General features: G+C 51.0%; 1 protein-coding gene across 5 annotated transcripts; it reads left to right on the top strand.

Annotated features, from left to right (window-relative positions):
• Positions 1-10,988: 10,988 nt before the first annotated feature.
• RHBDD2 (rhomboid domain containing 2) lies at positions 10,989-21,363 on the top strand. 5 transcript variants are annotated; one of them, XM_021086311.2, is made up of 6 exons: positions 10,989-11,216; positions 12,841-12,965; positions 13,078-13,239; positions 13,311-13,718; positions 17,465-17,615; positions 20,462-21,363. In XM_021086311.2, the coding sequence occupies exons 4-6, from the start codon at positions 13,556-13,558 to the stop codon at positions 20,817-20,819; spliced, it is 672 nt and encodes a 223-aa protein (XP_020941970.1). In that variant the 5' UTR covers positions 10,989-11,216; positions 12,841-12,965; positions 13,078-13,239; positions 13,311-13,555; the 3' UTR covers positions 20,820-21,363. The 5 variants fall into 5 exon arrangements, 4 of the variants coding, with proteins under 4 accessions (XP_020941970.1, XP_020941972.1, XP_020941968.1 ...); XM_021086313.2 differs by having other exon boundaries at positions 13,074-13,239; XM_021086309.2 differs by lacking the exon at positions 13,078-13,239.
• Positions 21,364-21,890: the final 527 nt, after the last annotated feature.

Below are 21,890 nucleotides of genomic sequence, written 5' to 3'. Positions count from 1 at the left end.
CACAGACTCTAGGGAATAAACCCTGTAAGGACGAGGTCATTTTGGCTTCATAGCAGCAGTGGCTGTAAGAGCAGGCAGAGGTTTTTCCATCCTCCAGACCCCGCCTGCATCCATCTCCATCCTTTTCCAGGAAACAGGCTGACCTTGGTGCACCGCATCAGGAGACTCCCTGGCCCTCTGGCATCAGGCCGTTGGCTCGTGCCTCTAAGGTACAGCTGCTCTCATCAGGTCCAGGGACCTTCCTCCTGCCCCAACCCCACCCCCGGCCCCCCAGAGGTATAATGTGATCTTACACACGGACTCTGAGTGGCTCAGCCCCACATCCTCCTGTCTCCCCCACACCCTTACAACTAGTCCCCTTATAGGGTCCCCTCGAGGACCCCATTTTGAGGGTGTCTGCTCTCCTTTTACTCCATGGCCTTGTTAAGAAAGATGGACCTGCAAAGCTCAGTGACTGGACCCAATGGAAGGGCCTTTCTTTCTTTCTTTCTTTCTGTTAAGTGGGAAAATTGTAATATGAGAACATTTTCTTTGTGATTTCTTTCACCAAGGAACGAGGTCCATCTGATCCTTCTATTCTCTGACGTTTTTTGTTATTTTTCAAAACATTTCATTATTGTTGATTTACAATGTTCTGTCAATTTCTGCTGTACAGCAAAGCGACACAGTCACACACACACACACATACACATTCTTTTTCTCACATTATCCTCCATCATGTTCCATCACAAGTGATTGGACATAATTCCCTGTGCTCTACAGCAGGATCTCATTGCCTATCCACTCCAAATGCAATTGTTGGCGTCTACTAAGCCCAACCCCCTAGCCCATCCCCTCCCCCGTGGAAACCACAAGTCTGTTCTCCAAGTCCAAGAGTCTGTAGGTAGGTTCCTTTGTGCCACACATTAGCTTCCAGATATAAGTGATATCATATGGTATTTGTCTTTCTCTTTCCGACTTACCTCACTTGGTAGGAGACTTTCTAGGTCCATCCATGTTACTGCAAATGGCATTACTTTGTTCTTTTTTATGGCTGTGTAGTATTCCATTGTGTATATACACCATATCTTCTTAAGCCATTCATCTGCTGATAGGCATTTAGGTTATTTCCATGTCTTGGCTACTGTGACTAGTGCTGCAATGAACATAGGGGTGGACGTGTCTTTCTCAATGCAAGTTTTGTCTGGAGTTCCCATCATGGCTCAGTGGAAATGAATCTGACTAGCATCCATGAGGATGTAGGTTCGATCCCTGGCCTCGCTCAGCAGGTTAAGGATCTGGCATTGCTGTGAGCTGTGGTAGCTGTGGTGTCGGTCGCATATGAGTCTTGAATCCTGCATTGCTGTGGCTGTGGTGTAGGCCAGCAGCCATAGCTCTGATTTGCCCCCTAGCCTGGGAACCTCCATACGCTGCAGGGCTAGCCCTAAAAAGACAAAAAAAAAAAAAAAAAGAGAGAGAGAAAGTTTTGTCTGGATATATGCCCAGGAGTGGGATTGCTGGATCATATGTTAGTTCCATATTTAGTTTTCTGAGGTACCTCCATACTGTTTCCCACGGTGGTTGCACCAATTTACACTCCCACCAGCAGTGCAGGAGGGTTCCCTTTTCCAATGGAAGATTATTTCTTGCTCATGTCACAAGCCACTGCAGGGCTGTGTGTGCATGCAGCACATGTAGAAACTCGAGGGAGAAGATAAAGGAAGTTGGGCCAGATAGTGTAGAAGAAAGCTGTGGGTGGAGGGTTGTTTCTCTGGAAGCGATAGGGCATGTTGACACAGGCTGGTGATTGGCAACACCTCACAAAGTGACTTTCAAGTCCATGTGTGTTCACTGTACTTGAAGGGTTGTCAATCACTGAGAAATGGGAACACTTTGTCAGCACTGGGCTGAGGCAATGAAAGGGTAATTGCCCTGAAGGTGCTGATGCTTGGCCAGAGAAAATAACTTGGATTTAATTCTCATTTGCTTTAATACACAACCACTAAGTGTAAAGCAACATCTCCACCCTCTGGGAGTTAGTGATTTGATGCAGACACAGGGTCTACGCGCGAGAAACTTGACCTTTCTTCGTATGTCAATTTTATGTTAAAACTTACAGGAAAAGTCATTCCTTTTGGAATACAGTCCTATCAGGCTCTTAGCTGATTTTTAAATTCGAGTTCCTTTTTTTCACTGGGAGATCATGCACATACCATAACGTTCACCATTTTCAAGGATACAGTTCAGTATTTTCTCGTATATTCATAGCTGTGCCACCATCATCATTAAATCGAGAACTTTTAAAAAACGTTTTATGGCCCCACCTGAGGCAGATGGAACTTCCCAGGCCAGGGATTGAATCTGAGCCACAGCCGCAACCCACACCACAGATTGAACCCTTGACCCTGCAGTGACCCCAGCCTCTGTAGGTGGATTCTTAACCCACTGGGTCACGGCAGGAACATCTTTCTCCCCTGCAAAAAGACACACCATACTTGTTAGCCCCTCACTCCCCATTCCCCACCTCTTCCCCCCAGCCCCTCCCCACGGCACCCTCTAAGGGGTTTTCTGCCCCTCGACTTGCCTGCTCTGAGCATCGCATAAAATCACACACTGCGGCCTCCTTTTGGACGTGTTTCTTTCACTGAGCATAATATTTTCTCTCTCTCTCTCTCTTTTTTTTTTTTTTTTCTATTTTTTTAGGGCCACACCCGCAGCATATGGACGTTCCCAGGCTAGGGGTCGCATTGGAGCCACAGCTGCCAGACCTACACCACCGCTCACAGCCACGCTGGATCCTCAACGCCCGGAGGGAGGCCAGGAATCACCGAGTCCTCGTGGATATTCGCTGGATTCGTTTCCGCTGCGCCACCACCGAGCACAATGTTTTCAAGGTTCATCCATGTCATATCATGTTTCAGTCCTTTGTTCTTCTTCATGGCTGAAGAGTCCACTCCGTGTTCACGAAATACGACACCACGTTTTGTTTCTCGGCTCATCGGTTGATGGGCATTTGGGCTCTTTCCACTTTTTGGCTGTTATGACTAATGCTGCTACGCACATTGTGGTTCAAGTTCTTGTCTGAACACCAGCGTTCCATTATCTGGGGTCTGTACATAGGGTTAGAACTGCGGAGTCATATGGTAATTCTATGTGTGGCTTTTTTAAAGATTTTCACTGTTTTCTTTCTTTCTTTCTTTCTTTCTTTCTTTCTTTCTTTCTTTCTTTCTTTCTTTCTTTCTTTCTCTTTCTTTCTTTCTTTCTTTCTTTCTTTCTTTCTTTCTTTCTTTCTTTCTTTCTTTCTTTCTTTCTTTCCTTGTCTTTTTGCCTTTTCTAGGGCCGCTCCAGCGGCATATGGAGGTTCCCAGGCCAGGGGTCTCATTGGAGCTGTAGCCACCGGCCTACACCAGAGCCACAGCAACGCAGGATCCAAGCCGCGTCTGCAACCCACACCACAGCTCATGGCAACGCCGGATCCTTAACCCACGGAGCAAGGCCAGGGATCGAACCCTCAACCTCATGGTTCCTAGTCAGATTCGCCACGACGGGAACTCCCAAGATTTCCACTGTTTTCTGCAGTGGCTTCAGTATTCTACATTCTCCCCCATAACGTATGAGGGTGCTGGCTTCTCCCCCTCCTTCCGAACACCGTGACTTCTTTTTCTTAAAATTGTGGGAGTATAAAGTCAGATCTCATTATGGTTGTGATTTGCGTTTCCCAAACGATTAATGATGTTGAGCATTTTCTTAGTGTCCATATGTATACCATCTTTGGAGAAATGTCCGTTCAAATCCTTTGCCCAATTTTTAATTGGGTCATCTTTTTATTGTTGAGTTATCTCTATATTCTGGATACTAGACCCTTATCATATATGGGATTTCTAAGCATATCTTCCCTTTCTATGGGTTGTCATTTCCTTTTCTTGATGGTGTCCTTTGACAAGTAAAGGTTCTTAGTTTTGATGAAGTCTAAGTTACCCAAATTTTCTTTGGTGGCTTGTGCTTTGGGTATGAAAACTAAGAAATTATCGCCTAAGTGATGGTCGCAAGGATTTACACCTACATTTCCTTCAAAGAGTTTTCTCCCCTTCTGTGGGTTTTCTTCTCACTCTCTTGGGCGTGTCCTTTGATGCACAAACTTTTAATTTTGCTGAGGTTCAAAGTGTCTATAGTTTTTTCTTTTATTGCCTGTCCTTTTGGTGCCAGATCCAAAGCTAACTGCCAAATCCAGTGTCAGAAAGCTTTTCCCCACGTTTTCCTCTAAGACTTTTATAGTTTTAGGGTTTTAGTCTATTTTGAGTTAACTTTTGCATATGGTTTTGTGTATAAGGATACAGCTTCATTCGTGTGCATGTGGCATTGAGCTTTCCCAGCATCCTTTGTTGAACAGACCCTTCTTTCTCTGGTGAATGGCATTGGCACCTTGGTCAAAAATCAGTTGGCTCTTAAATAGTATTTGACCTAAGGCTCCCTGACCTACTTTCCAAGAGTAGACTTCAATGGCTCTTGAATATTTGACATTAGATCTGTTACTCTGTGTGTGTGAGTGTGTGTGTGTGCACACACGTGTGTGCATGTGTGTGTGTGTGTTTATGGGAAATTTCTGGGGGAGATTTATTGCTTGTATTAAGTTCTCAAGATTTTTGTGATAGCATCATGACTTTCAAAATGTTACAACCTACTGATAAACCATCAATGATGTACCTTCTGATCATTCAGTGCTATAGTCTATAAAATAAGATCTGTCTTTTTTCTGTCTCCACATGTTAACCCAATTCATAATCTTCTTTCTAAAGGTAAAAAACACTTAAGCCAGAAGAAAATGCCCTCCTCCAAATACCACCTGGCCCACAATATTGTTTTAGAACCCTGGTGCTCACATTTCCCACGGCTGTAGTAAATCAGAAGGATCACAGAATCAGAACAGTCTCTTCTTCATGTTGACTTGCTGCTGTGTGTGTATATATTTGTCTTTTTTAGGGCCGCACTCACAGCCTATGGAAGTTCCTAGGCTAGGGGTCAAATCAGAGCTGCAGCTACTGGCCTCCGCCACAGTCACAGCAACACCAGATGTCTATCATTGCAAATATGATTAATAAATGATTAACAATTGGACTTCCCGTGTGGCTCACAACAATAAATGATTAACAAATACACACCTGCATCAGTGGGAAATGTCTTATGTTAAAAGATCTGTCTTGAAGTTCCCACTGTGGCTCAGCGGGTTACCAACTCCAAGAGATAGCTTTTAACATAAGACATTTTCCACGGATGCAAATATGTCCGTAGGTGAAAATCCTAGAAGTGGATGGTTGGCAAAGATACATCCATTAGTCATTTTGAAAGATATTGCCAAATTCCTTCTACAGAAATTGTACCAGTTTTCAGTCCTCTGAGCAATGTTTGGGTGTGCTCGCTTTCATAAACCATGACTGTATCATGACACTCCCAGACTTAACACATCTCAACTCCCACTGTCTTGAAATAGCATCCACTGTTCCTCACCTCAGCCTGCAAGGGCTTCCAGTGTTCGCTGCCTACCCCACTTCCCAGGCCTCATCGAAGCCAAGTTTTGGGGAAGATCCAAGAGGATCACTGTGGAAACCAGGATGCCAGCCCAAGGGGGTGGGGAGGGCCAACATTCCTTTCCTGGGGGTTGGAGGGGGGATGTGTATTTAGGCAGTGGGCTCGCCGCTGTGCGCCTCACGCTGTGAGTGTGGGGAAAGAGAGCTGGGGAGTAGATGGCACGGCACACCAATGCCATGGAAGGCCGACGTTAGGATGTCTTGAGGGTTGCCTTCCAGGAGTTTGGACCCACTCAGCTTCCCCCAAATCAAAACCATCCGTCTAGAGGTGAGCCACTTCCGAGGACAGCCAGCAGAGGGCAGTATTCTGCTTTGGGAGCCGCCTCTTCTCCAACAGACTAGAGGAACCCTTCCCAGAGCTGTCCACCAGGGGGCAGTAAAGACGCGTCTTGGAGGCTCCGGAGCAGCTTGTTGAAGCTGCAGTGGGGAACAGGTTGAGCAACGTCGTTCTGCACGGCTGCCATCCTCCAGGGAGTGAGGAGGAAAGAGAGGGACACACGGGCCTGGAAGAAGCTGTGCTGCGCAGTCGGCCCCACCCAAGAGAGATGTGATATCCTGCTTTCCTGGAATGCCCTTGGCGGGAGGTCCAGTCCCCACCCTACCCCTTGCCCTCCAGAGAGCCCTGCCCTCATTCTGTGCCTTCTGCAAACGTTCCCTGGGAGGAGGGGGCCAGAAGTGGGGTGTTACATCCAGAAACACCCCAACCCGACCAAATTGGGTGGTTGACACTAGTGCCAGAGCTGTCTCAGCTGTGTTCAGACAGCTGGTGCTTTTTTAGCTCCTCCTCAAACCCTCCAAGGCCTTTTCCCCACAGCAGAGACACCAGCTGTGCAGAGAAGGGACTTACAAGTATCTCTGAGCACAACTGAGTGCCATGTTCTATGCTGTCTAGGTGCTGGGGGATATAGCAGGTCCCTGCCCTCAGGAAGCTCTAGTCTAGTAAGAGTGACAATCAGATAAGCAAAACCACAAAGAGGTGACACAATTTGAGACTGTGCGACGTCCCCTGAAAGAGCAAGTAACAGGGAGAGATCATCTGGGAAAGCCCTTCCGAGGAGCAGCATCTGAGCTGGAGACCTGATGGCTAAGAAGGCGGCCCCTGTACTAAGAGCCAGGAGAAGAGCATTGCACCAGAGGGAAGAGTAGGTACAAAGGCCCTGGGGTCAGAAAGACTTTAGCTTGTTTGAACAACAGAAAGGAGACCTGTGTCATTCGTTAGCGAGGGAATTAATGCATTTCTTATCGTCGCCGTAACAAACTACTACACACTTAGTGACTTCAGACAGTATACATCACCACTTTGCACCCACTAGGTGCAAAAAAGAAAAAGAAAAAAGCAAGCGTGGACAAGGGTGCGAAGAAATCGGAACTCTTGTGCATGGTTAGCGGGGATGTGAAATGGGGCAGTCGTGTGGAAAAGAGGGCAGAGGCTGCTAAAAAAAATTTTTTTTTTAATAGAATGACCTCATGATCCTGCAGTTTTACTTCTGCCTGTAGAGCCCAAAGAATTGAAGGCTAAGCCTCAAAGAGCGGCAGTAGTCATATTAGCTAAAAGGTGGAACCAACCCAAGCGCCCTTCAACAGACGAACGGACAAAGGGTGGTCTGTTCATACAGTGCGATACTTTGCAGCCGAAAAAAGGAAGGACATTCTGACACCTGCCACAACACAGAGGAACCTTATTGCTCATGCCACGTGAAACAAGCCAGTCATAAAAGGACAAATACTGTATGCATCCGCTTATACAGGGTACCTAAGGTTGTCAAGGTCATGGTTGCCAAGGACTAGGGGGAGTGGGGAATGGGGGGCCATCATTTAATAGTAGAATCTTGCAAGATCAGAAAGAGCTTTCTGGAGCTGGATGGTGGTGATTGCTGCACAATATTATGAATGTACCGAATAGCACTAAACTGCACACTTCAAACAGGGTTAAGATGGTAGATACTGTGTGTGTTTTCCTACAAGTAAAAAAAAAATGGAGACAAATCGCTACATATTTATTCTCTTAAAGTCCTCGAGGTTAGACATCTGAAGTGGGTCTCATGGGGCTAAAATTAAGGTGTTTGCAGAGCTCTGTTCCTTCTGGAGGTTCTAGGGCAGACTCTTTCCTCGCCTTGTCCAGCTTCTAGAAGTTGCCTCATTCCTTGGCTCTTGGCCCCGCCTCCACGTTCAGACCACGTAGCTGCACCCTCTGCTTCTGTCATCATGTCACCTTCTCTCCCGCTAACCCTCCTGTCTCTTTAAAAGGACCCTCACGATTCCATTGGGCCCACTCAGATAATCCAGAATGATCTACTCACGTTAAGATTCTCAATCACACCTGCAAAGTCCCTTTTGTTACCTAAGGTGACATATACGTAGGAAGTGGGCATGAGGTCATGGACATCTTTGGGGACTGTTATTCCATCTCCCGCAGGAAGTGTTGGTGGCAGAAGATGAGGTGAGGAAGGTTATCAGGGGACAGGGCATGTGGGATGGCCCGAGGCTCTTGTAAACTGTCATAAGGGTAGCCACACCTTCGCTTTTCCTTAAAAAGCAACAAACAAAACCCCTGGCCGCTGGGTAGAGCGTGGGTTGAGGATAGAGCCAACAGCGTCTGCTCGTGGGTTTGACCTAGAGATGTCCACACTGGTATGTCCCCTCTGAGTAATCACCAGTCCCCCAGCCTCCAAGTCTGGCAGGTGGAGGAGCAGACACTCTCGAGGTAGGAGGGTGCTTGGCGGGATCGCAAACAAAAGCATCTCCGGGTAGCACATTTGAGGCCTGAAGGTCTCTTTGTGGACTAAAGGCCAAGTGGATGGGCTAAAAGCGATTCACGGGGACTTCCTGTCGTGGCGCAGTGGTTCACGAATCTGACTAGGAACCATGAGGTTGCAGGTTCGATCCCTGGCCTCTCTCAGTGAGCTAAGGGTCCGGCGTTGCCGTGGGCTGTGGTGTGGGTCACAGACAGGGCTCGGATCCCGCATTGCTGTGGCTCTGGCGTCGGCCGGTGGCTATAGCTCCGATTGGACCCCAGCCTGGGACCCTCCATGGGCCGTGGGAGTGGCTCAAGAAAACGCAAAAAGACAAAAAATAAAAATAAGAGTGATTCATGGCCCTGAGGTGCCCTATTTTCATGCCACCTAAAGGTTCTGCTCTGCTCACTCCAGTGTTCTGACCTGGGGGCATAACTAGAAAAAAGTGAAGAGAGCGAGGCCGAATCAAAGAGACAGGAGGCCCTTGGGTATTGCCTGCATTGGTGCACAGCCCGGGGCTGTAGGATGTGTGATGCCACCACAACTGTCACGCTGCCAGGAGACCGAAGGCCATCCCCGCCCCCCATCAGTGATAAACATATCAACCCTCCTTGTGCATTTATGTTTGTTGATAGAGTCTTAGAACTGAGTCCAAAAAGATTTTAAAAGGCATCTAGTTCTACCGCCAACCTGATGCTTGAATCTCTTCAATATTGTCATGAAGTCTCCAGATAGCTTGCACACTTCTAGTCACAGGGAGCTCACTACCAATTAAGGCAGCTCATTCTGTGGATGGACAATCCATATTGTCAGAAAGTTCTTTCTTTCTTTCTTTCTTTGCTTTTTAGGGCCATACTCCAGGCACATGGAAGTTCCCAGGCTAGGGGTTGAATTGGAACTGCTGCTGCCAGCCTATGCCACAGCCACAGCAACACCAGATCTGAGCCAAGTCTGCAACCTACACCAAAGCTCACGGAAACACTGGATCCCCAACCCACTGAGCAAGGCCAGGGATTGAACCCTCATCCTCGTGGATGCTGGTCAGATTCATTTCCACTGTGCCACAACGGGAACTCCGGAAAGTTCTTTCTTAAGTCAAATGTGTCATCCTCTCGTTTCCAGCAGTCAGCCTCAGTTCTCGGTTCTGGAGTAACACAGGGTAAGTCTACTGCCCTTCTTCCAAGAAAGCCTCTCACCTGGTTATAGGCAGTGGTCAGGACCCTTGAAGCTTCTCCAGGGACATTGCTCTGGTCCTTTTAATTTTCTCTCATCAGATAAGATTTGAAGCCCCCCCATCCTGATCATTTTTTTTTCCTTTTGTGAGTTCCCAGGCCAGGGATCATATCCGAGCCCCAGTTGTGACCTACGCTGTAGCTGCCGCAATGCCAGATGCTTAACTCACTGTGCCCGGCTGGCCGGGGATCAAACCTGTGTCCCAGCACACCCAAGACGCCATCAATCCCATTGTACCATAGTGGGAACTCCCCTGGTCACTCCTTGTGGGACAAGCTCTAATTTTCTACATCCTTTTTCAGAATATATCTGAAAAATACATGGAAGTAGATGCAGGACTTCTGGAGTGGGCCGATGCACCCGCCCTCTTCCTCTTTCCAAGGCCCACATTTTGGTTCTAGCAGCCCAAGGTCACACTTGCTGGTTTTAGCTGCTCCACTGCACTGCTGATTCACATTTTGCTTCCTATTGAGTAAAATCTTAATGTTCATGCCCACTGCTGGATCCCGAGCTGCATCACATATATGTAGCATTCACTGAAATGTGTCCCATTGCTTTATATCTATATCCAGAAAATTATACAGTTATATTTTAGTACTAAACACAAAAGACAAAAAAGAATCTCGGGTTCTCTCGCCGAGGTTCACGGGAACACAGATGCTGCCAGAACGACTGTGATGGGGCAGACCAGGGCTGGGAACGGATCAGTGAAGCATTTGTTGAATTTTCAGTCATCAAATTCACATCCACGTAGCAGTAGGCAGGATATTAGAGGGAAATAGTGAAACCGGAAGAAAAAAGGGGCCCGGCAAAGAGGGAGTCAAATGTCACATCCTAATCCTATCGCTTCCACTTGCGACCCTGAGCAAGTTAGCCCATCTTCCGGAGCATCCGTAATAGGGAAACAGTATTCCAGTTGTCTAAACAACTGTTCTCTGCTGAAGGTGCTTTTCAGGCTTCAAGTGCTGAACTAGACCTTGATTATTACTGCTGTTATGTTACATCCCTAACGCGTCAGGGCCTTCAATGGAATCCCTCCTTCGTCTCTGGCCGCTGTTTCTCTAAGCCAGACGCTCAACGCTGCCCTTGCCAGTAGCCAATTCCAGGCCATAGCAGCAGAGGAAACCTGGGTTCCAGTGGTCGACTTCCCTCGGTGTCCTCATTGGTATCATGGAGATGTGGGAGGGGAGAAGGGAGAGGGAGGGAGAGAGAGAAAAACTCTGTAAACCGCAAGGCACAATAACCATTAGGCAGCAGAGACGAAGGAGCCCCTCACGCCGGACTCGGGCTCGCGGGCGTTGGGGCTGGGGGCTGCCGCCAGAGGGCGCTGGCTGAACTCCCCGCTGCCTGAGCCACCGGACTGCGCGGTTCTGCACGGGGCGGAGCCTCGGGGAGGTGTGGCTTCCGGCCACCCCCTCCGCTGTTGCCCGGGGAGACGGCCGCGGGGAGGCGGAAGGAGTCTGGGACCAGCCGCGGCCGCGCAGAGGTGCGGGAGCCTTGGCGGCCATGGCGGTCTCGGAGCCCGGGTACCGGAGCTGGTCCTTGTGGCCCGAGGTGCCATCCGCCACCTTCTTCACCGCGCTGCTCTCGCTGCTGGTGTCCGGGCCCCGCCTGTTCCTGCTGCAGCCGCCCCTGGCGCCCTCGGGCCTCTCGCTGCGGTCCGAGGCCCTGCGCAACTGGCAAGGTGAGCAGGGCGGCTCCGGGCCCCCGATGCCAGCCCTTTTCCTCCGACGTCGCCAGGCCCTAGGCACCGGCCTCCCAGCACCCGCCGCCCCGTTTCCGTCCGCATCATCATTCTCCCCACCTGGAGGTCCAGCCCCATATTCCACGTCTTTGTCTGTGTAGACCCATCTTCACCATCCCTGTAATTCTTCCCTACCCAGATGTGTTCCTTTCCCGTCGTCATCAGACCGACCGAGGCCCCCTTATCCGTTCGCAGCAAATCGGTTCCATTCACCCCTGCTCTCGCCCCAAGGAGGATTTTTCTCCTCTCCTCCCACCCCTTTTCACATTCACCGCTACGTCTGCTTTAGGCCTAGTCCCCCCGCGAAAAAAAAAAATTTTTTTTTCGCCTTCGTCAGGACACTTGAGCTTTATCTGTGGCTACCTTTATAAGAGTCCTGGCCTCCCGGGGTTTAAAATTTCTTCTGCTTCTTCGTTTTTATGTTAATCCTGACTCCGATTCCCAGTTTGTAGCGGGAGGGGGCACCTTGTACCTTTGGGAAAGGTGTTTGTTTTCTCTGGGGGGAGGGAGGGAGCAGTTTTGCAAAGCAATTAAAGATAAACATCCGCTCATAAAAGACGGCCCTAGTCTCTGTTTATTCCCCATTCTTTTGTGAGGAGGAATATGGGAAATGTGTATGACTCTTGCTGTTTCGCAAAGCACATTCACCTGCATTAGTCTCATTTAATCCTCACCGTGATCCCCTGACGTCATGTAGGCTTTATTATTGCCAATCACTGCTTGGATGGAACCGAGGCTTAATGCGAAGAAGATTCGCAGAGCTGTTGAGTCATACAATGGAGACAGGCACCCAGATTTTTCTCTCTTTTTTTGCGCGATGTTTTGGAACCGGAGTCACGGGGCTTGTAATCAATCCCCAACTTACAGAGAATTGCTTCTAGAATCTTCACATTTATACTTGGAATTTCAGTGCTGGAAGTACTCAACCGGTCATGAAGTACTCTTCAGATAATGAAGCCTCACAGAGATGGCCTGCCTGAGGTATACGGGCCATAGCTTGCCTGCTGCAAGGCGAAACCCTTCCCCAGCCGAGACACACAGAGCACACCTGTCTTTAGCGACAGATGCGAAATGCCAGTCTAAACTGAGCTCCTTTTTCTTTTCTTTACTTCACAGCTTCTCTGAGTGTGGGGGTCATGGGCAATGTGAGTATTAGACATGGAAGAGCCCCCTGAGGGCCTCAAGGGTAATTCTGTTACTTCGCGAGGAGCAAATTGAAGCCCACGGGGCCTGTGACTTGATTGAGCTCAGCCAGCCTGGATGGTATAGAGAAGCAGAATTCCACTCCAAGCCTTTAGACTCCCAAGTCCAATGTCACTGGTCCCCTCCCTTCCATTGAGTGTTTGGGTTTGCAGGGATGTAAAAATGCCTAAGGGAGGGCTGCTTGTCGAAAAATAAAAGTGAGATCCTTCGCTGTCTTACACCACCTAAAGCATCGCCCTACGTGTACGATCGGATAAGCACGTTCGAGAAAGACTTCTGAGTTCTGTATCTACATTATTAGTGATAGTTTTCTCTATAGGTGCAAAATCATTCATGGTCCCTTTTTTCTTCCTCTGAACAGCCACTATGGAAGGAGAGGTCAGGATTACAGCCGAGGAGACGGGCACAAAGAGTGTTAAGTGACACCCACTCAATCCACCTGAAGCTGTTACAATTAATTAACCCTCACACTGCCCGGTGAGATAGGTCAGTATTAAAACCTTTAAAAAAAAAAAAAAAAAGGATTATAAAGCACATTACAAATTCAAAGACCATCCCATGCTAAAAAGTGTTGTTTTTTTCCCCACGTGGAAGCCAGTCACTGATAAGACTTGCTCCAGGTCTGGGAAAGAGCAAAGATGAGACATTCACGCCTCTCCTTTGAGTCCCGGGTCCTTCACTGTTGCCTCCTACTGCTTCTCCCACTGGCTCCGGGCTGATTTTCACTGGCAGTGGGAGCCAGCTCCTCCCCGTTTCCTAGGTGGGTTGTAACCTGGCTTTCCTTTCCTGGAGCAACCCGCCGTCGGGCCTCTAACTGGGCTCCCTCTGCAGTTTACAGGCTGGTGACCTACATCTTTGTCTACGAGAACCCCGTCTCCCTGCTCTGCGGCGCTATCATCATCTGGCGCTTTGCTGGCAATTTTGAGAGAACCGTGGGCACGGTCCGCCACTGCTTCTTCACCGTGATCTTCGCCCTCTGCTCTGCCATCATCTTCCTGTCCTTTGAAGCTGTGTCGAAGCTGTCGAAGCTGGGGGAGGTGGAGGACGCCAGAGGCTTCACCCCGGTGGCTTTTGCCATGCTGGGCGTCAACTCCGTCCGCGCTCGGATGAGGCGGGCCCTGGTGTTTGGCATGGTGGTGCCCTCGATGCTGGTGCCGTGGCTCCTGCTCTGTGCCTCCTGGCTCATTCCCCAGACCTCTTTCCTCAGCAACGTCTGTGGACTTGGAATTGGGCTGGCGTGTATCCTTCCTGGAAGGGCCCTGGAGACCCGTGCTGTGCCTCGGGGTGAACCAGGTTGGAGGTTCTGGGGGCTCAGGTGGGGAGAGCTGGGGGCTCAGGTGGAGGTGGTCTGTCTTCTGGCTTCAGCTTTGGAAACCGTGTGGCCCCAGGCAGGCCAGTCCCTTCTCCAGGCCCGAACTGCCTCGTCCGGGAAGGATCACCCCGTAGCTGTCTCGCACCCTTGCTAGCTCAGCACTGCCCGTTAGTGGGATATTCTGATTTATTTTCTCCTTGCAAACCGAGGTATAAACCTACACCTGACTAATTACAATAAGAGTTTTTAGTGGAGGGATCTGAAATACCCGTGAGCTGGAGGTGTGTCCTAAAAGGACTAGGAAACAGGCTTGTTTGTGTGTGTTTGGCTCAGTCTTTTCTCAGAAAAACAAGAAAAAAATTTTTTAAAGATAGGCTTTTACCAGGTGGCGGTTAAAAACTCAGGGTAAACCTTGTATTCCTTATAGAAATATTCTGGCAGTTCAGGGGAAAATTCTGAAACACAAAGGGGATTCCCTTTTTAACCATCAGAATTGGTAGTGCTGAGAGCTGGACAAGATGTATTCTTAAACTGTCTTCCAGCTTGTGATTCCGTAAGCTCTTCGTGAGGGCAGTGTGTAAATCCACATTGATAACGTAGCTCTGATTTATCCTACTTTTAAATTTTAGTTTGATTTCATCAATTTTTTAATTTTTAGTTAGTTATTTTGTCTTCTTCTAGGGCCACACCCATGGCACATGGAAGTTCCCAGGCGAGGGGTCGAATCAGAGCTGCAGCCGCCAGCCTACACCACAGCCACAGCCACGCAGGATCTGAGCCACGTCTGCAACTTACAGCACAGCTCCCGGCAACGCCGGATCCTTCACCCATGGAGCGAGGCCAGGGATCGAACCCTCAACCTCATGGTTCCTAGTCGGAACTGCGCCACGAGGGGAGCTCCTTATCTCATCAATTTTAAACCTTTTTTTTTTTTCTCATATGAAAATTTAAAGCTATAAACTCCCCTATAAGCAGTTCTTTAGCTGCATCCCACAAGTTTTTGAGGTATGTTTTTATTAACATTCAGTTAAAAGTATTTTCTAATTTGCCTTGGGAATCTCTTCTGTGATCTCAGGGTTATTTACAAGGAGTTGCTTAATTTCTAAATATTTGGCCATGTCCCAGGTTTCTTTTTGTTACTGAGTCATTTCATGTGGTCAGAGAAAATTCTTTGTAAGATGACGTTCCTTTTGCCTTTTTCTGACCCAGCAGTTGTTACACCCTGGTGGGTATTTTACGTGTCCTTGAAAGAAACGTGTGTTCTGTGGTTGGTGGGTATAGTGTTCAGTGTATGTCTCTTAGGTCAGTGTGTTGTGTCGTTCAGGGCTTCTGTATCCTTATGTTGTTCTATCAATTACTGAGAGAGGACTGTTGAAATCTCCAACTAATACTGTAGATCTGTTTTTTTTTCAAGTTTCGGCTTCAAGTATTTCAAAGCTCTGCTACTACATATGCATTTGGGACTGTTCCATCGTCTTAACAAATTTATCCTTTATCTTTATAAAACTGACTCTTGAAATGTCTGATGCTATTCTCTGCCCTAAATTCTTCATTGTCTGATAGGAATTTAGTTACGACAGCTTTCTGCTTTCTTAAATTAGGATTTACAAGGTATATATTTTTCCATCCTTAAATTTTTAACATTTGTGTCTTTATATTTAAAGCGTTTTGCTCGGAGTTCCTGGTGTGGCTCAGTGGAAACGAGTCGGACCAGCATCTATGACGATGCAGGTTTGATCCCTGGCCTCACTCAGTGGGTTAAGAATCTGGTGTTGCTGTGAGCTGTGGTGTAGGTCGAAGACATGGCTCAGATCTGGCGTGGCTGGGGCTGTGGCGTAGGCTGGTGGCTGCAGCTCTGATTCAACCCCTAGCCTGGGAATCTCCATATGCCACAGGTGCAGCCTTCAAAAGATAAAAAACCAACAAAAAACGATCATCTGAGCTAACTGTCCCCGTGGAGTGGAGCTCCAGGAGTTGTTGATGTTACAGCTCTGTGATAGTTGTGCTTTCCTCGGTGGCTGGTCTTTGCCTGGCTCGAGGAGGCTCAGCCTGTGTGCATCCACGTTCTTAGTTAGCTAGAGACTCAGGGAACCCTTTGCATATTTCCAGAGCCGCTTCTGGGATTAGCTCCCTCCTCTCCATTACTGACCTATAAATCCCAGGCTCTTTTCCCTCTCTGAACTCTGTCTCTCCAGCTCAGCCAAAAAAAGAAGAAAAGCTATACTCTGCTGGAATTCCCTTTCCTAGGCGGTGGGTGAGAAAGCACCTGCAAGCGGAAAACCAGCTGGATCCTTAACTGGTTTCCTTTTCCTTGCGCATCCCAGTTGGATAGCATTGGTGGTCTAGGATCTGACAACAATTGTGTAAAATATCGTATCCCTTTTTATAGTTAGTTATGTGGGAGAACCGGCCTCCTATTCTTACTTTGTCCGAGTCAGAAGCAGAACAAAGTCTTGAGATCAAATGGAAGTCATCAGCCATGACAACTTTCGACTTCTTACAGCACTGGTTACCACCTGGAGTCAGTATTTGGAAATACACTGTCCTCCTTGAAAGAGCTTTGAAACACGCAAGGGCGTATTTGGTTATCACAGTGACGAGGTGCTACTACCGTTTAGTGGCCAGTGGCCAGGGACGCCAGATGGCTCATCGTGACTGGAACGGTCTAACCCAGCAAAGAATTAACTTTCAGCAGCCACTCCAGCTAAGAACACTGCCTCAAAGAACAGCCTTCTCTCCCAGCAGCCCCTTCTAGCTGTGGCTACTCAGGATTTAGGGTTCAGCATCCACATCCCTTCCTTCAAGAGAATCTTCACGGCTTGACCTAGACTAGGTGAGGGTCCCCCCTCCACCCATGGTCGTCTGTAGATAAGCTTTCACTCATCCCTGTTTATTCTATCCGTCCCTTATTCTTATTCCTTTGTACGTGGTATATACTAGACGGTCAGTCAATTTATTTATTTATCTTTTGGCTGCACCCTTGGTATGCAGAAGTTCCCAGGCCAGGGATCAAAACCTGTGCCACAGCAGTGAGCGATCTGAGCCACAGAAGTGACAGTGCCAGCTCCATAATCCACTGAGCCACCAGGGAACTCCTGGATGTTCGGCAAATGTTGTTTGGGAGGATGGGTAGATGGTGAGATAATTCTCTGAGGCTGTCTGGGCAGTGACAGGCTGACACAGATCAGATGACCAGAGTTGCATCACGTCCCTGGGAGGTGGTGCCAGTGTGGGGAAAGGGCGGCCACCCACCAAGGCCCACAGGAAGCTCACTCGGTCACGTGGAGGCACCGTGCCTTTTATTTGGGACAAAGTGCCAGCAGGTGTCGGTCCCCCAGAGGGGGTTAGGATTAGGACAGCCTCCTGCCTCACCCCCCTGCAGAGACAGGTGTGTGCTGGCTTCCGACCGTGACCGCAGCGGCTCAGGGGACAGGATGGCTTGACTAGGGGACAGTGAAGTGTTAGCCCCTGTCTGCCCTCTCTTGTCGCTGGCGCAGGCTTCCTCGGAGCTGCAGGGCAGCAAAGCTCCACTCTTGGTTTCCGCTGAGCCTGAAACTCCAGGCAGCGTTTGGGGGGAATGAGCACTCGTTCCCGTGCAGAAGGGAGGTGGGAACCCGGATCCCGCGGGGAGCGCTCAGCCCTCCTCCCCTTTGCCTTAACCCGCCGACCTCAGACGGCCTCACGTACTGCTACTCCCTTGACCTGCCGGAGCACGTGGCCCTGAAGCTCGACCAGAAGTTCCCCTTCAGCCTGATGAGGAGGATTTCGCTGTTCAAGTACATCTCAGGCTCTTCGGCCGAGAGAAGGGCGGCCCACAGCCGGAGGTGAGGTACCCAACCCTGCGCCTCGCTCCCCGCGCCGTCCTAGGGTCTGAGAGGGTGTGACGGGTCCAGTGTCAGGGGGCCCAGGGAGGACGGTGTGGGCAGCCGGGGCCCAGGGAAGCCCATGCACGGATTTCTCCTGAGCATCCGAGATGCTGCCCAGCTGCATCTCTCGGAGGGGTGGAGCCGGAGGGGGACAGGGAAGGCCTTTGACGCGCTTGGGCATGACCCCGAGTGACTCGTGGCCACATCTAGGGGTGTCACCACAGCCCTCGGCGCTGCCAGGTGATCTGTGTGCCGGTGGGATTGGGCTCCCGGCGTGTAAGGCTGGTGAGAAGCACAGCCCGCCGGCTGACCGGGGCCTTATCCGGAGGTGGCACAGCCCGGAACCTGAGAGGCAGGGTGTCCTCACCCCCAGGCAGGAGAAGGCCAGGTTTGTGGTCCTCCAGTCCGGGGCGTCACCTCTCCACGGAAAGCGCTGGGCAGGCCGCTGGTGCTCTCTGGGTCTCACCCGCTCCTTTCACAGGGGAGCCCAAAGGGGACAAGAGTCTCTCTGCAGGTAACACAGCAGCAGGGTCTCCTGCCCCGCATCCTGCTTGCTCGCTGGCCGCCGCGGCCCACTGCCAGCCCCTGGTGGCTGGCCCTGGGTTTGGTCAGTGCTGAGATGTCACAGCTGTGGTTTCCCTTCCTTCTCGTCCCTCCCAAAGGAAGGGCTCGCTGTGAAGTCGGGGTGCTCTGTCAGTGGCCCTGTTCTGCCTCCATCCGGCCACAGAGCACCCTCTGCCCCCTGTGCTGGCTGCAGGCAGGACCTGGGTTGAATTGGAAGCTGCTCCCTGTAGTTTATTTCAGGAGGTGGCTGAGGCCAGCCTTCGGGGGCCCACAGCCCTTGGACTGCTACGAAAGGCAGGGAGGGGAACTGGGGGAATCGGAAATGCACACTGACCCATTTGGCTTCCGGCGAGTAATTCCTGGAGTCTGAACAGGTGGAGGGCTGTTTAAATTGAGAATTAGGTGTGTGGTAGCTTTTTGACTTTTTTTTTTTTTTTTTTTTTTTTTTTTTTTTGTCTTTTTAGGGCCACACCTGTGGTGTATGGAGGTTCCCAGGCAAGGGGTTTAATCAGAGCTGTTGCTGCCAGCCTACATCACAGCCACAGCAACACAGGATCTGAGCTGCGTCTGCGACCTACACCACAGCTCACAGCAATGCCGGATCCTTAACCCACTGAGCAAGGCCAGGGATCGAACCTGCGTCCTCATGGATGCCAGTCAGATTTGCTTCCACTGAGGGAACTCGGCTGTTTGAGTCTTAATTGCTGTTCTCACAGAATCTAGGGAGGACTTAAGGGTCCGCCTTTGCAAACTTCCACCCTGTGAAGAATCCTCTCCAGGACAGCTGCCGATGTTCAGCCCACCCCCGTCACACCTCCTGGTGGCCGGGGGCCCACTCTCCAAGGCAGCCCCTGGTGAGAAAGTTCTTCCACGCTGCGTCTCGGTCACCGCTCTGTGCCAGGGATCCTGCTTCATGGTGATGTGCGGATCTGGCGGGGGGGACAGAGTGACTCGGTTCCTTTCGTGTCCCTGGCGTGGCCTATTGTTTGATCCCTCGTCATCCCGAGCTGCTGGAGGCGCCTGAAACAGAACCCGCTGTTTCAGGTGATCACGGGCAGCGTGGCCACCCAGTGTTTAAGTGGGCCGTGAACGTGCCTGTCTGGACAGCTTTACCTCCCTAGAGGCTCCTGTCAAGCTTCTTATAGGCCCAAACCTCTATATTCTTGAAAATCCCAGAAGTCTCTAAGTGTCCTATCCTATGTTTAAGCAGCTGATTTGTAAGCTCAGGTTGGGATTGGAATATACACAGGTTTAGTCCAGTTACCCAACACAGGGAGCAGTGGCGTTGACATTCTCCGTGTTTGGAACTTGGCAGAAAAGCTTACCGGCTAAAGCTCTTAGGCTGCGTCTCCCTCCGTGGTGCCAGCCTTGTGTGTCTGGGGGGGCGGGGGTGGTCTTGACCCTCAGCACAAACAGCTCCCCATGTTTGTACTGTCGGTTCCTGCCTGCTGGAACTTTGAATGGGAAGGCTTTGTTCCTGAAGTCACGGGCAGAAAATCTGCCAGCAGACAAGGCCTGGGCCCAAGCCCGTGTTGCCCCGTTAGAGCCCTTCCCCCGCCCCCCACATCCAGGAGGTGGATCCGTCCTCTTTGAGGCCAATTGCTGAGCCGGCCACGAACCCACCAGCTCCTGTGATCTGGCCCCCATCTCCATCAGTTTGCAAGCTGCTGGGAGTAGGTTACACCTCAGAGGGTCTCAGGCGTGGGCCCGATACCCCTCCTCCTGCTGGCTCAGTGCAGGCCTGGAAGTGGGCCCTGCCCTCTCTGGGCATGTTTTGTGTTTGTTTTTGTTTTTACTTTTTTAAATTTATTTATGTATTTTTCTCTGTAGGCCCACACCCGCAGCATATGGAGGTTCCCAGGCTAGGGGTCGAATCGGAGCTGTAGCCTCTGGCCTACACCACAGCCACAGCAAGGCCAGATCCGAGCCGCATCTGTGACCTACACCACAGCTCAGGGCAACAGCGGATCCCCAAACCCCTGAGCGAGGCCAGGGATCAAACTCGTGTCCTCATGGATACTAGTTGGGTTCATTACCGCTGAGCCACGATGGGAACTCTGCATTTTTCTGTGCAGTTGAGATTAACTTTTCTCCCCACTTGGCACCTTTACAGCTGGTTCCAGGAAAGGTCCAAAGTGTGTTGTAATAGAAAGCAGGGCAGCGATGCCATGCTGTTCTGTGGACTGACGCCTGGGGTGCTGGGCGCCCCAGCATGACTGGCATCTCTCTCTCCTTTCCAGGCTGAACCCTGTGCCCGGCTCCTACCCCACACAGAGCGGCCACCCTCACCTGCCCCCGAACCACCCTGTCGCCCAGATGCAGCATGCCAGTGGCCAGAAACTCGCATCCTGGCCAGCCTGCGCTCCTGGGCACATGCCCAGCCTGCCTCCATACCAGCCTGCCTCCGGCCTGTGCTACGTGCAAAACCATTTTGGCACAACCCCTAACTCCTCCGGTGTCTACCCGGCTTCCGCGGGTGCCTCCCTGGGGGTGCAGCCCCCTGCCCCCCTCAACTGCCCCGGCACGGTGTATTCCGGGGCCCTGGCCACTCCAGCGGCCGCCGGCTCCAAGGAGTGCTCTAGGGTCCTGATCCCCTGAGACAGAGTTTCTAGGGAAGTGGTCTCCCGTCTCAGCCTTCTGAGGAAGGTCCCCTCTGAGCTCCGATTTTCTCGACAGAAAGTTCTTTACCAAACACCTCGATGTGCAGGCTCTGCGTTGAGTCTTTTGATCCGTGTCCCTATTTCAGTCTCATTTGTCCTCATGACAGCTCTGTGAAGTACAGCTTGTCGTCCCCAGTTCACAGATGCAGACAGCGACGCGCCCTGTGACGACACGAGGTCGCATGGCTCAGTGGTGGCGCTGCCCCCGCAGCTCCCGCACAGGAGGGCCTTGGCCGTGGGCGGCAGGTGCGGCCGACTGTTTCCCTCCCGTCCTTGTAATAGTGCGCTTGGGTGTTCGTGTCCGCGTGTCCGTGTGCCCCGCGGGAGTCCCCGGGCCTGTGCCGTGTTCCTCCCCAGCAGCGACCCCCACCCCCACCCCGACCCAGACTTCTGCCCCGGGAAGTGGCGAGACGGGCCTGCGCCCAGCAGTGTGCTGGCCGGTCCACGGTGTTGATAACCTTTGTATAAAGACGCAGCCTCCAGCCTGCCCTCCGTGTGTGGTCTCTTTGCGGCCTGGCGGGGGATACAGAGGGTGGCAGTGATGCCCTGAGGCGCGGTGTGGTGGTGAAGCGGCACGGACCCGGCTGGAGGCAGCAGCCAACTCCCAGTGGGCATCATGGGGCGTGACTTACAAAGATCCCCAGAGGGCTGAGAGGGCAACCGGGAAGGTGTGGCAACAGCAGGAAGCCACCACGGTGTTTCCAGAGTTCCAGGCTGGACCGCATACCCGGGAGTGACCCAGGCCCTGGCAGTGCTGGCCTCTGAAGTGGGAGTCAGGGACCAGAGCCTGGCTTCTCTGCCTGTCGCCAGATCTACCATCAGAGTCTCCCAGGAGCCAAGTTAGCCGGGCACCCTTTGGCAGGTGGGCCCAGGAAGTGTCCTTTCAGGGGTCAGTGCCCCTGATGCAGGACAGGGACAGGGATGTGACCCAGCCAACAGGCTCCTGACCAGGCCAAGGAGCCCGTGGTTCTGACCAGCCAGGGGGCTGGAGCTCTTTGACATGGGCTCA

This window comes from Sus scrofa, chromosome 3 (genome assembly GCF_054392235.1).
Source record: "Sus scrofa isolate SSC_HxYL_T2T_F1_AM1 chromosome 3, Sscrofa_HxYL_maternal_Yorkshire_Landrace_v2.0, whole genome shotgun sequence".
In the NCBI taxonomy this organism is placed as follows: domain Eukaryota; kingdom Metazoa; phylum Chordata; class Mammalia; order Artiodactyla; family Suidae; genus Sus; species Sus scrofa.
This window is presented reverse-complemented; position numbering and strand designations above follow the sequence as displayed.

Excerpts from the sequence above, each read along its gene's own strand:
- RHBDD2 (XM_021086308.2), top strand. The coding sequence starts at position 11,039 with ATGGCGGTCTCGGAGCCCGGGTACCGGAGCTGGTCCTTGTGGCCCGAG. Across the intron at positions 11,217-13,310 it reads GGCCCTGCGCAACTGGCAAG|TTTACAGGCTGGTGACCTAC; the intron begins GTGAGCAGGGCG and ends CTCCCTCTGCAG. Across the intron at positions 13,719-17,464 it reads ACTTGGAATTGGGCTGGCGT|ACGGCCTCACGTACTGCTAC; the intron begins GTATCCTTCCTG and ends CGCCGACCTCAG.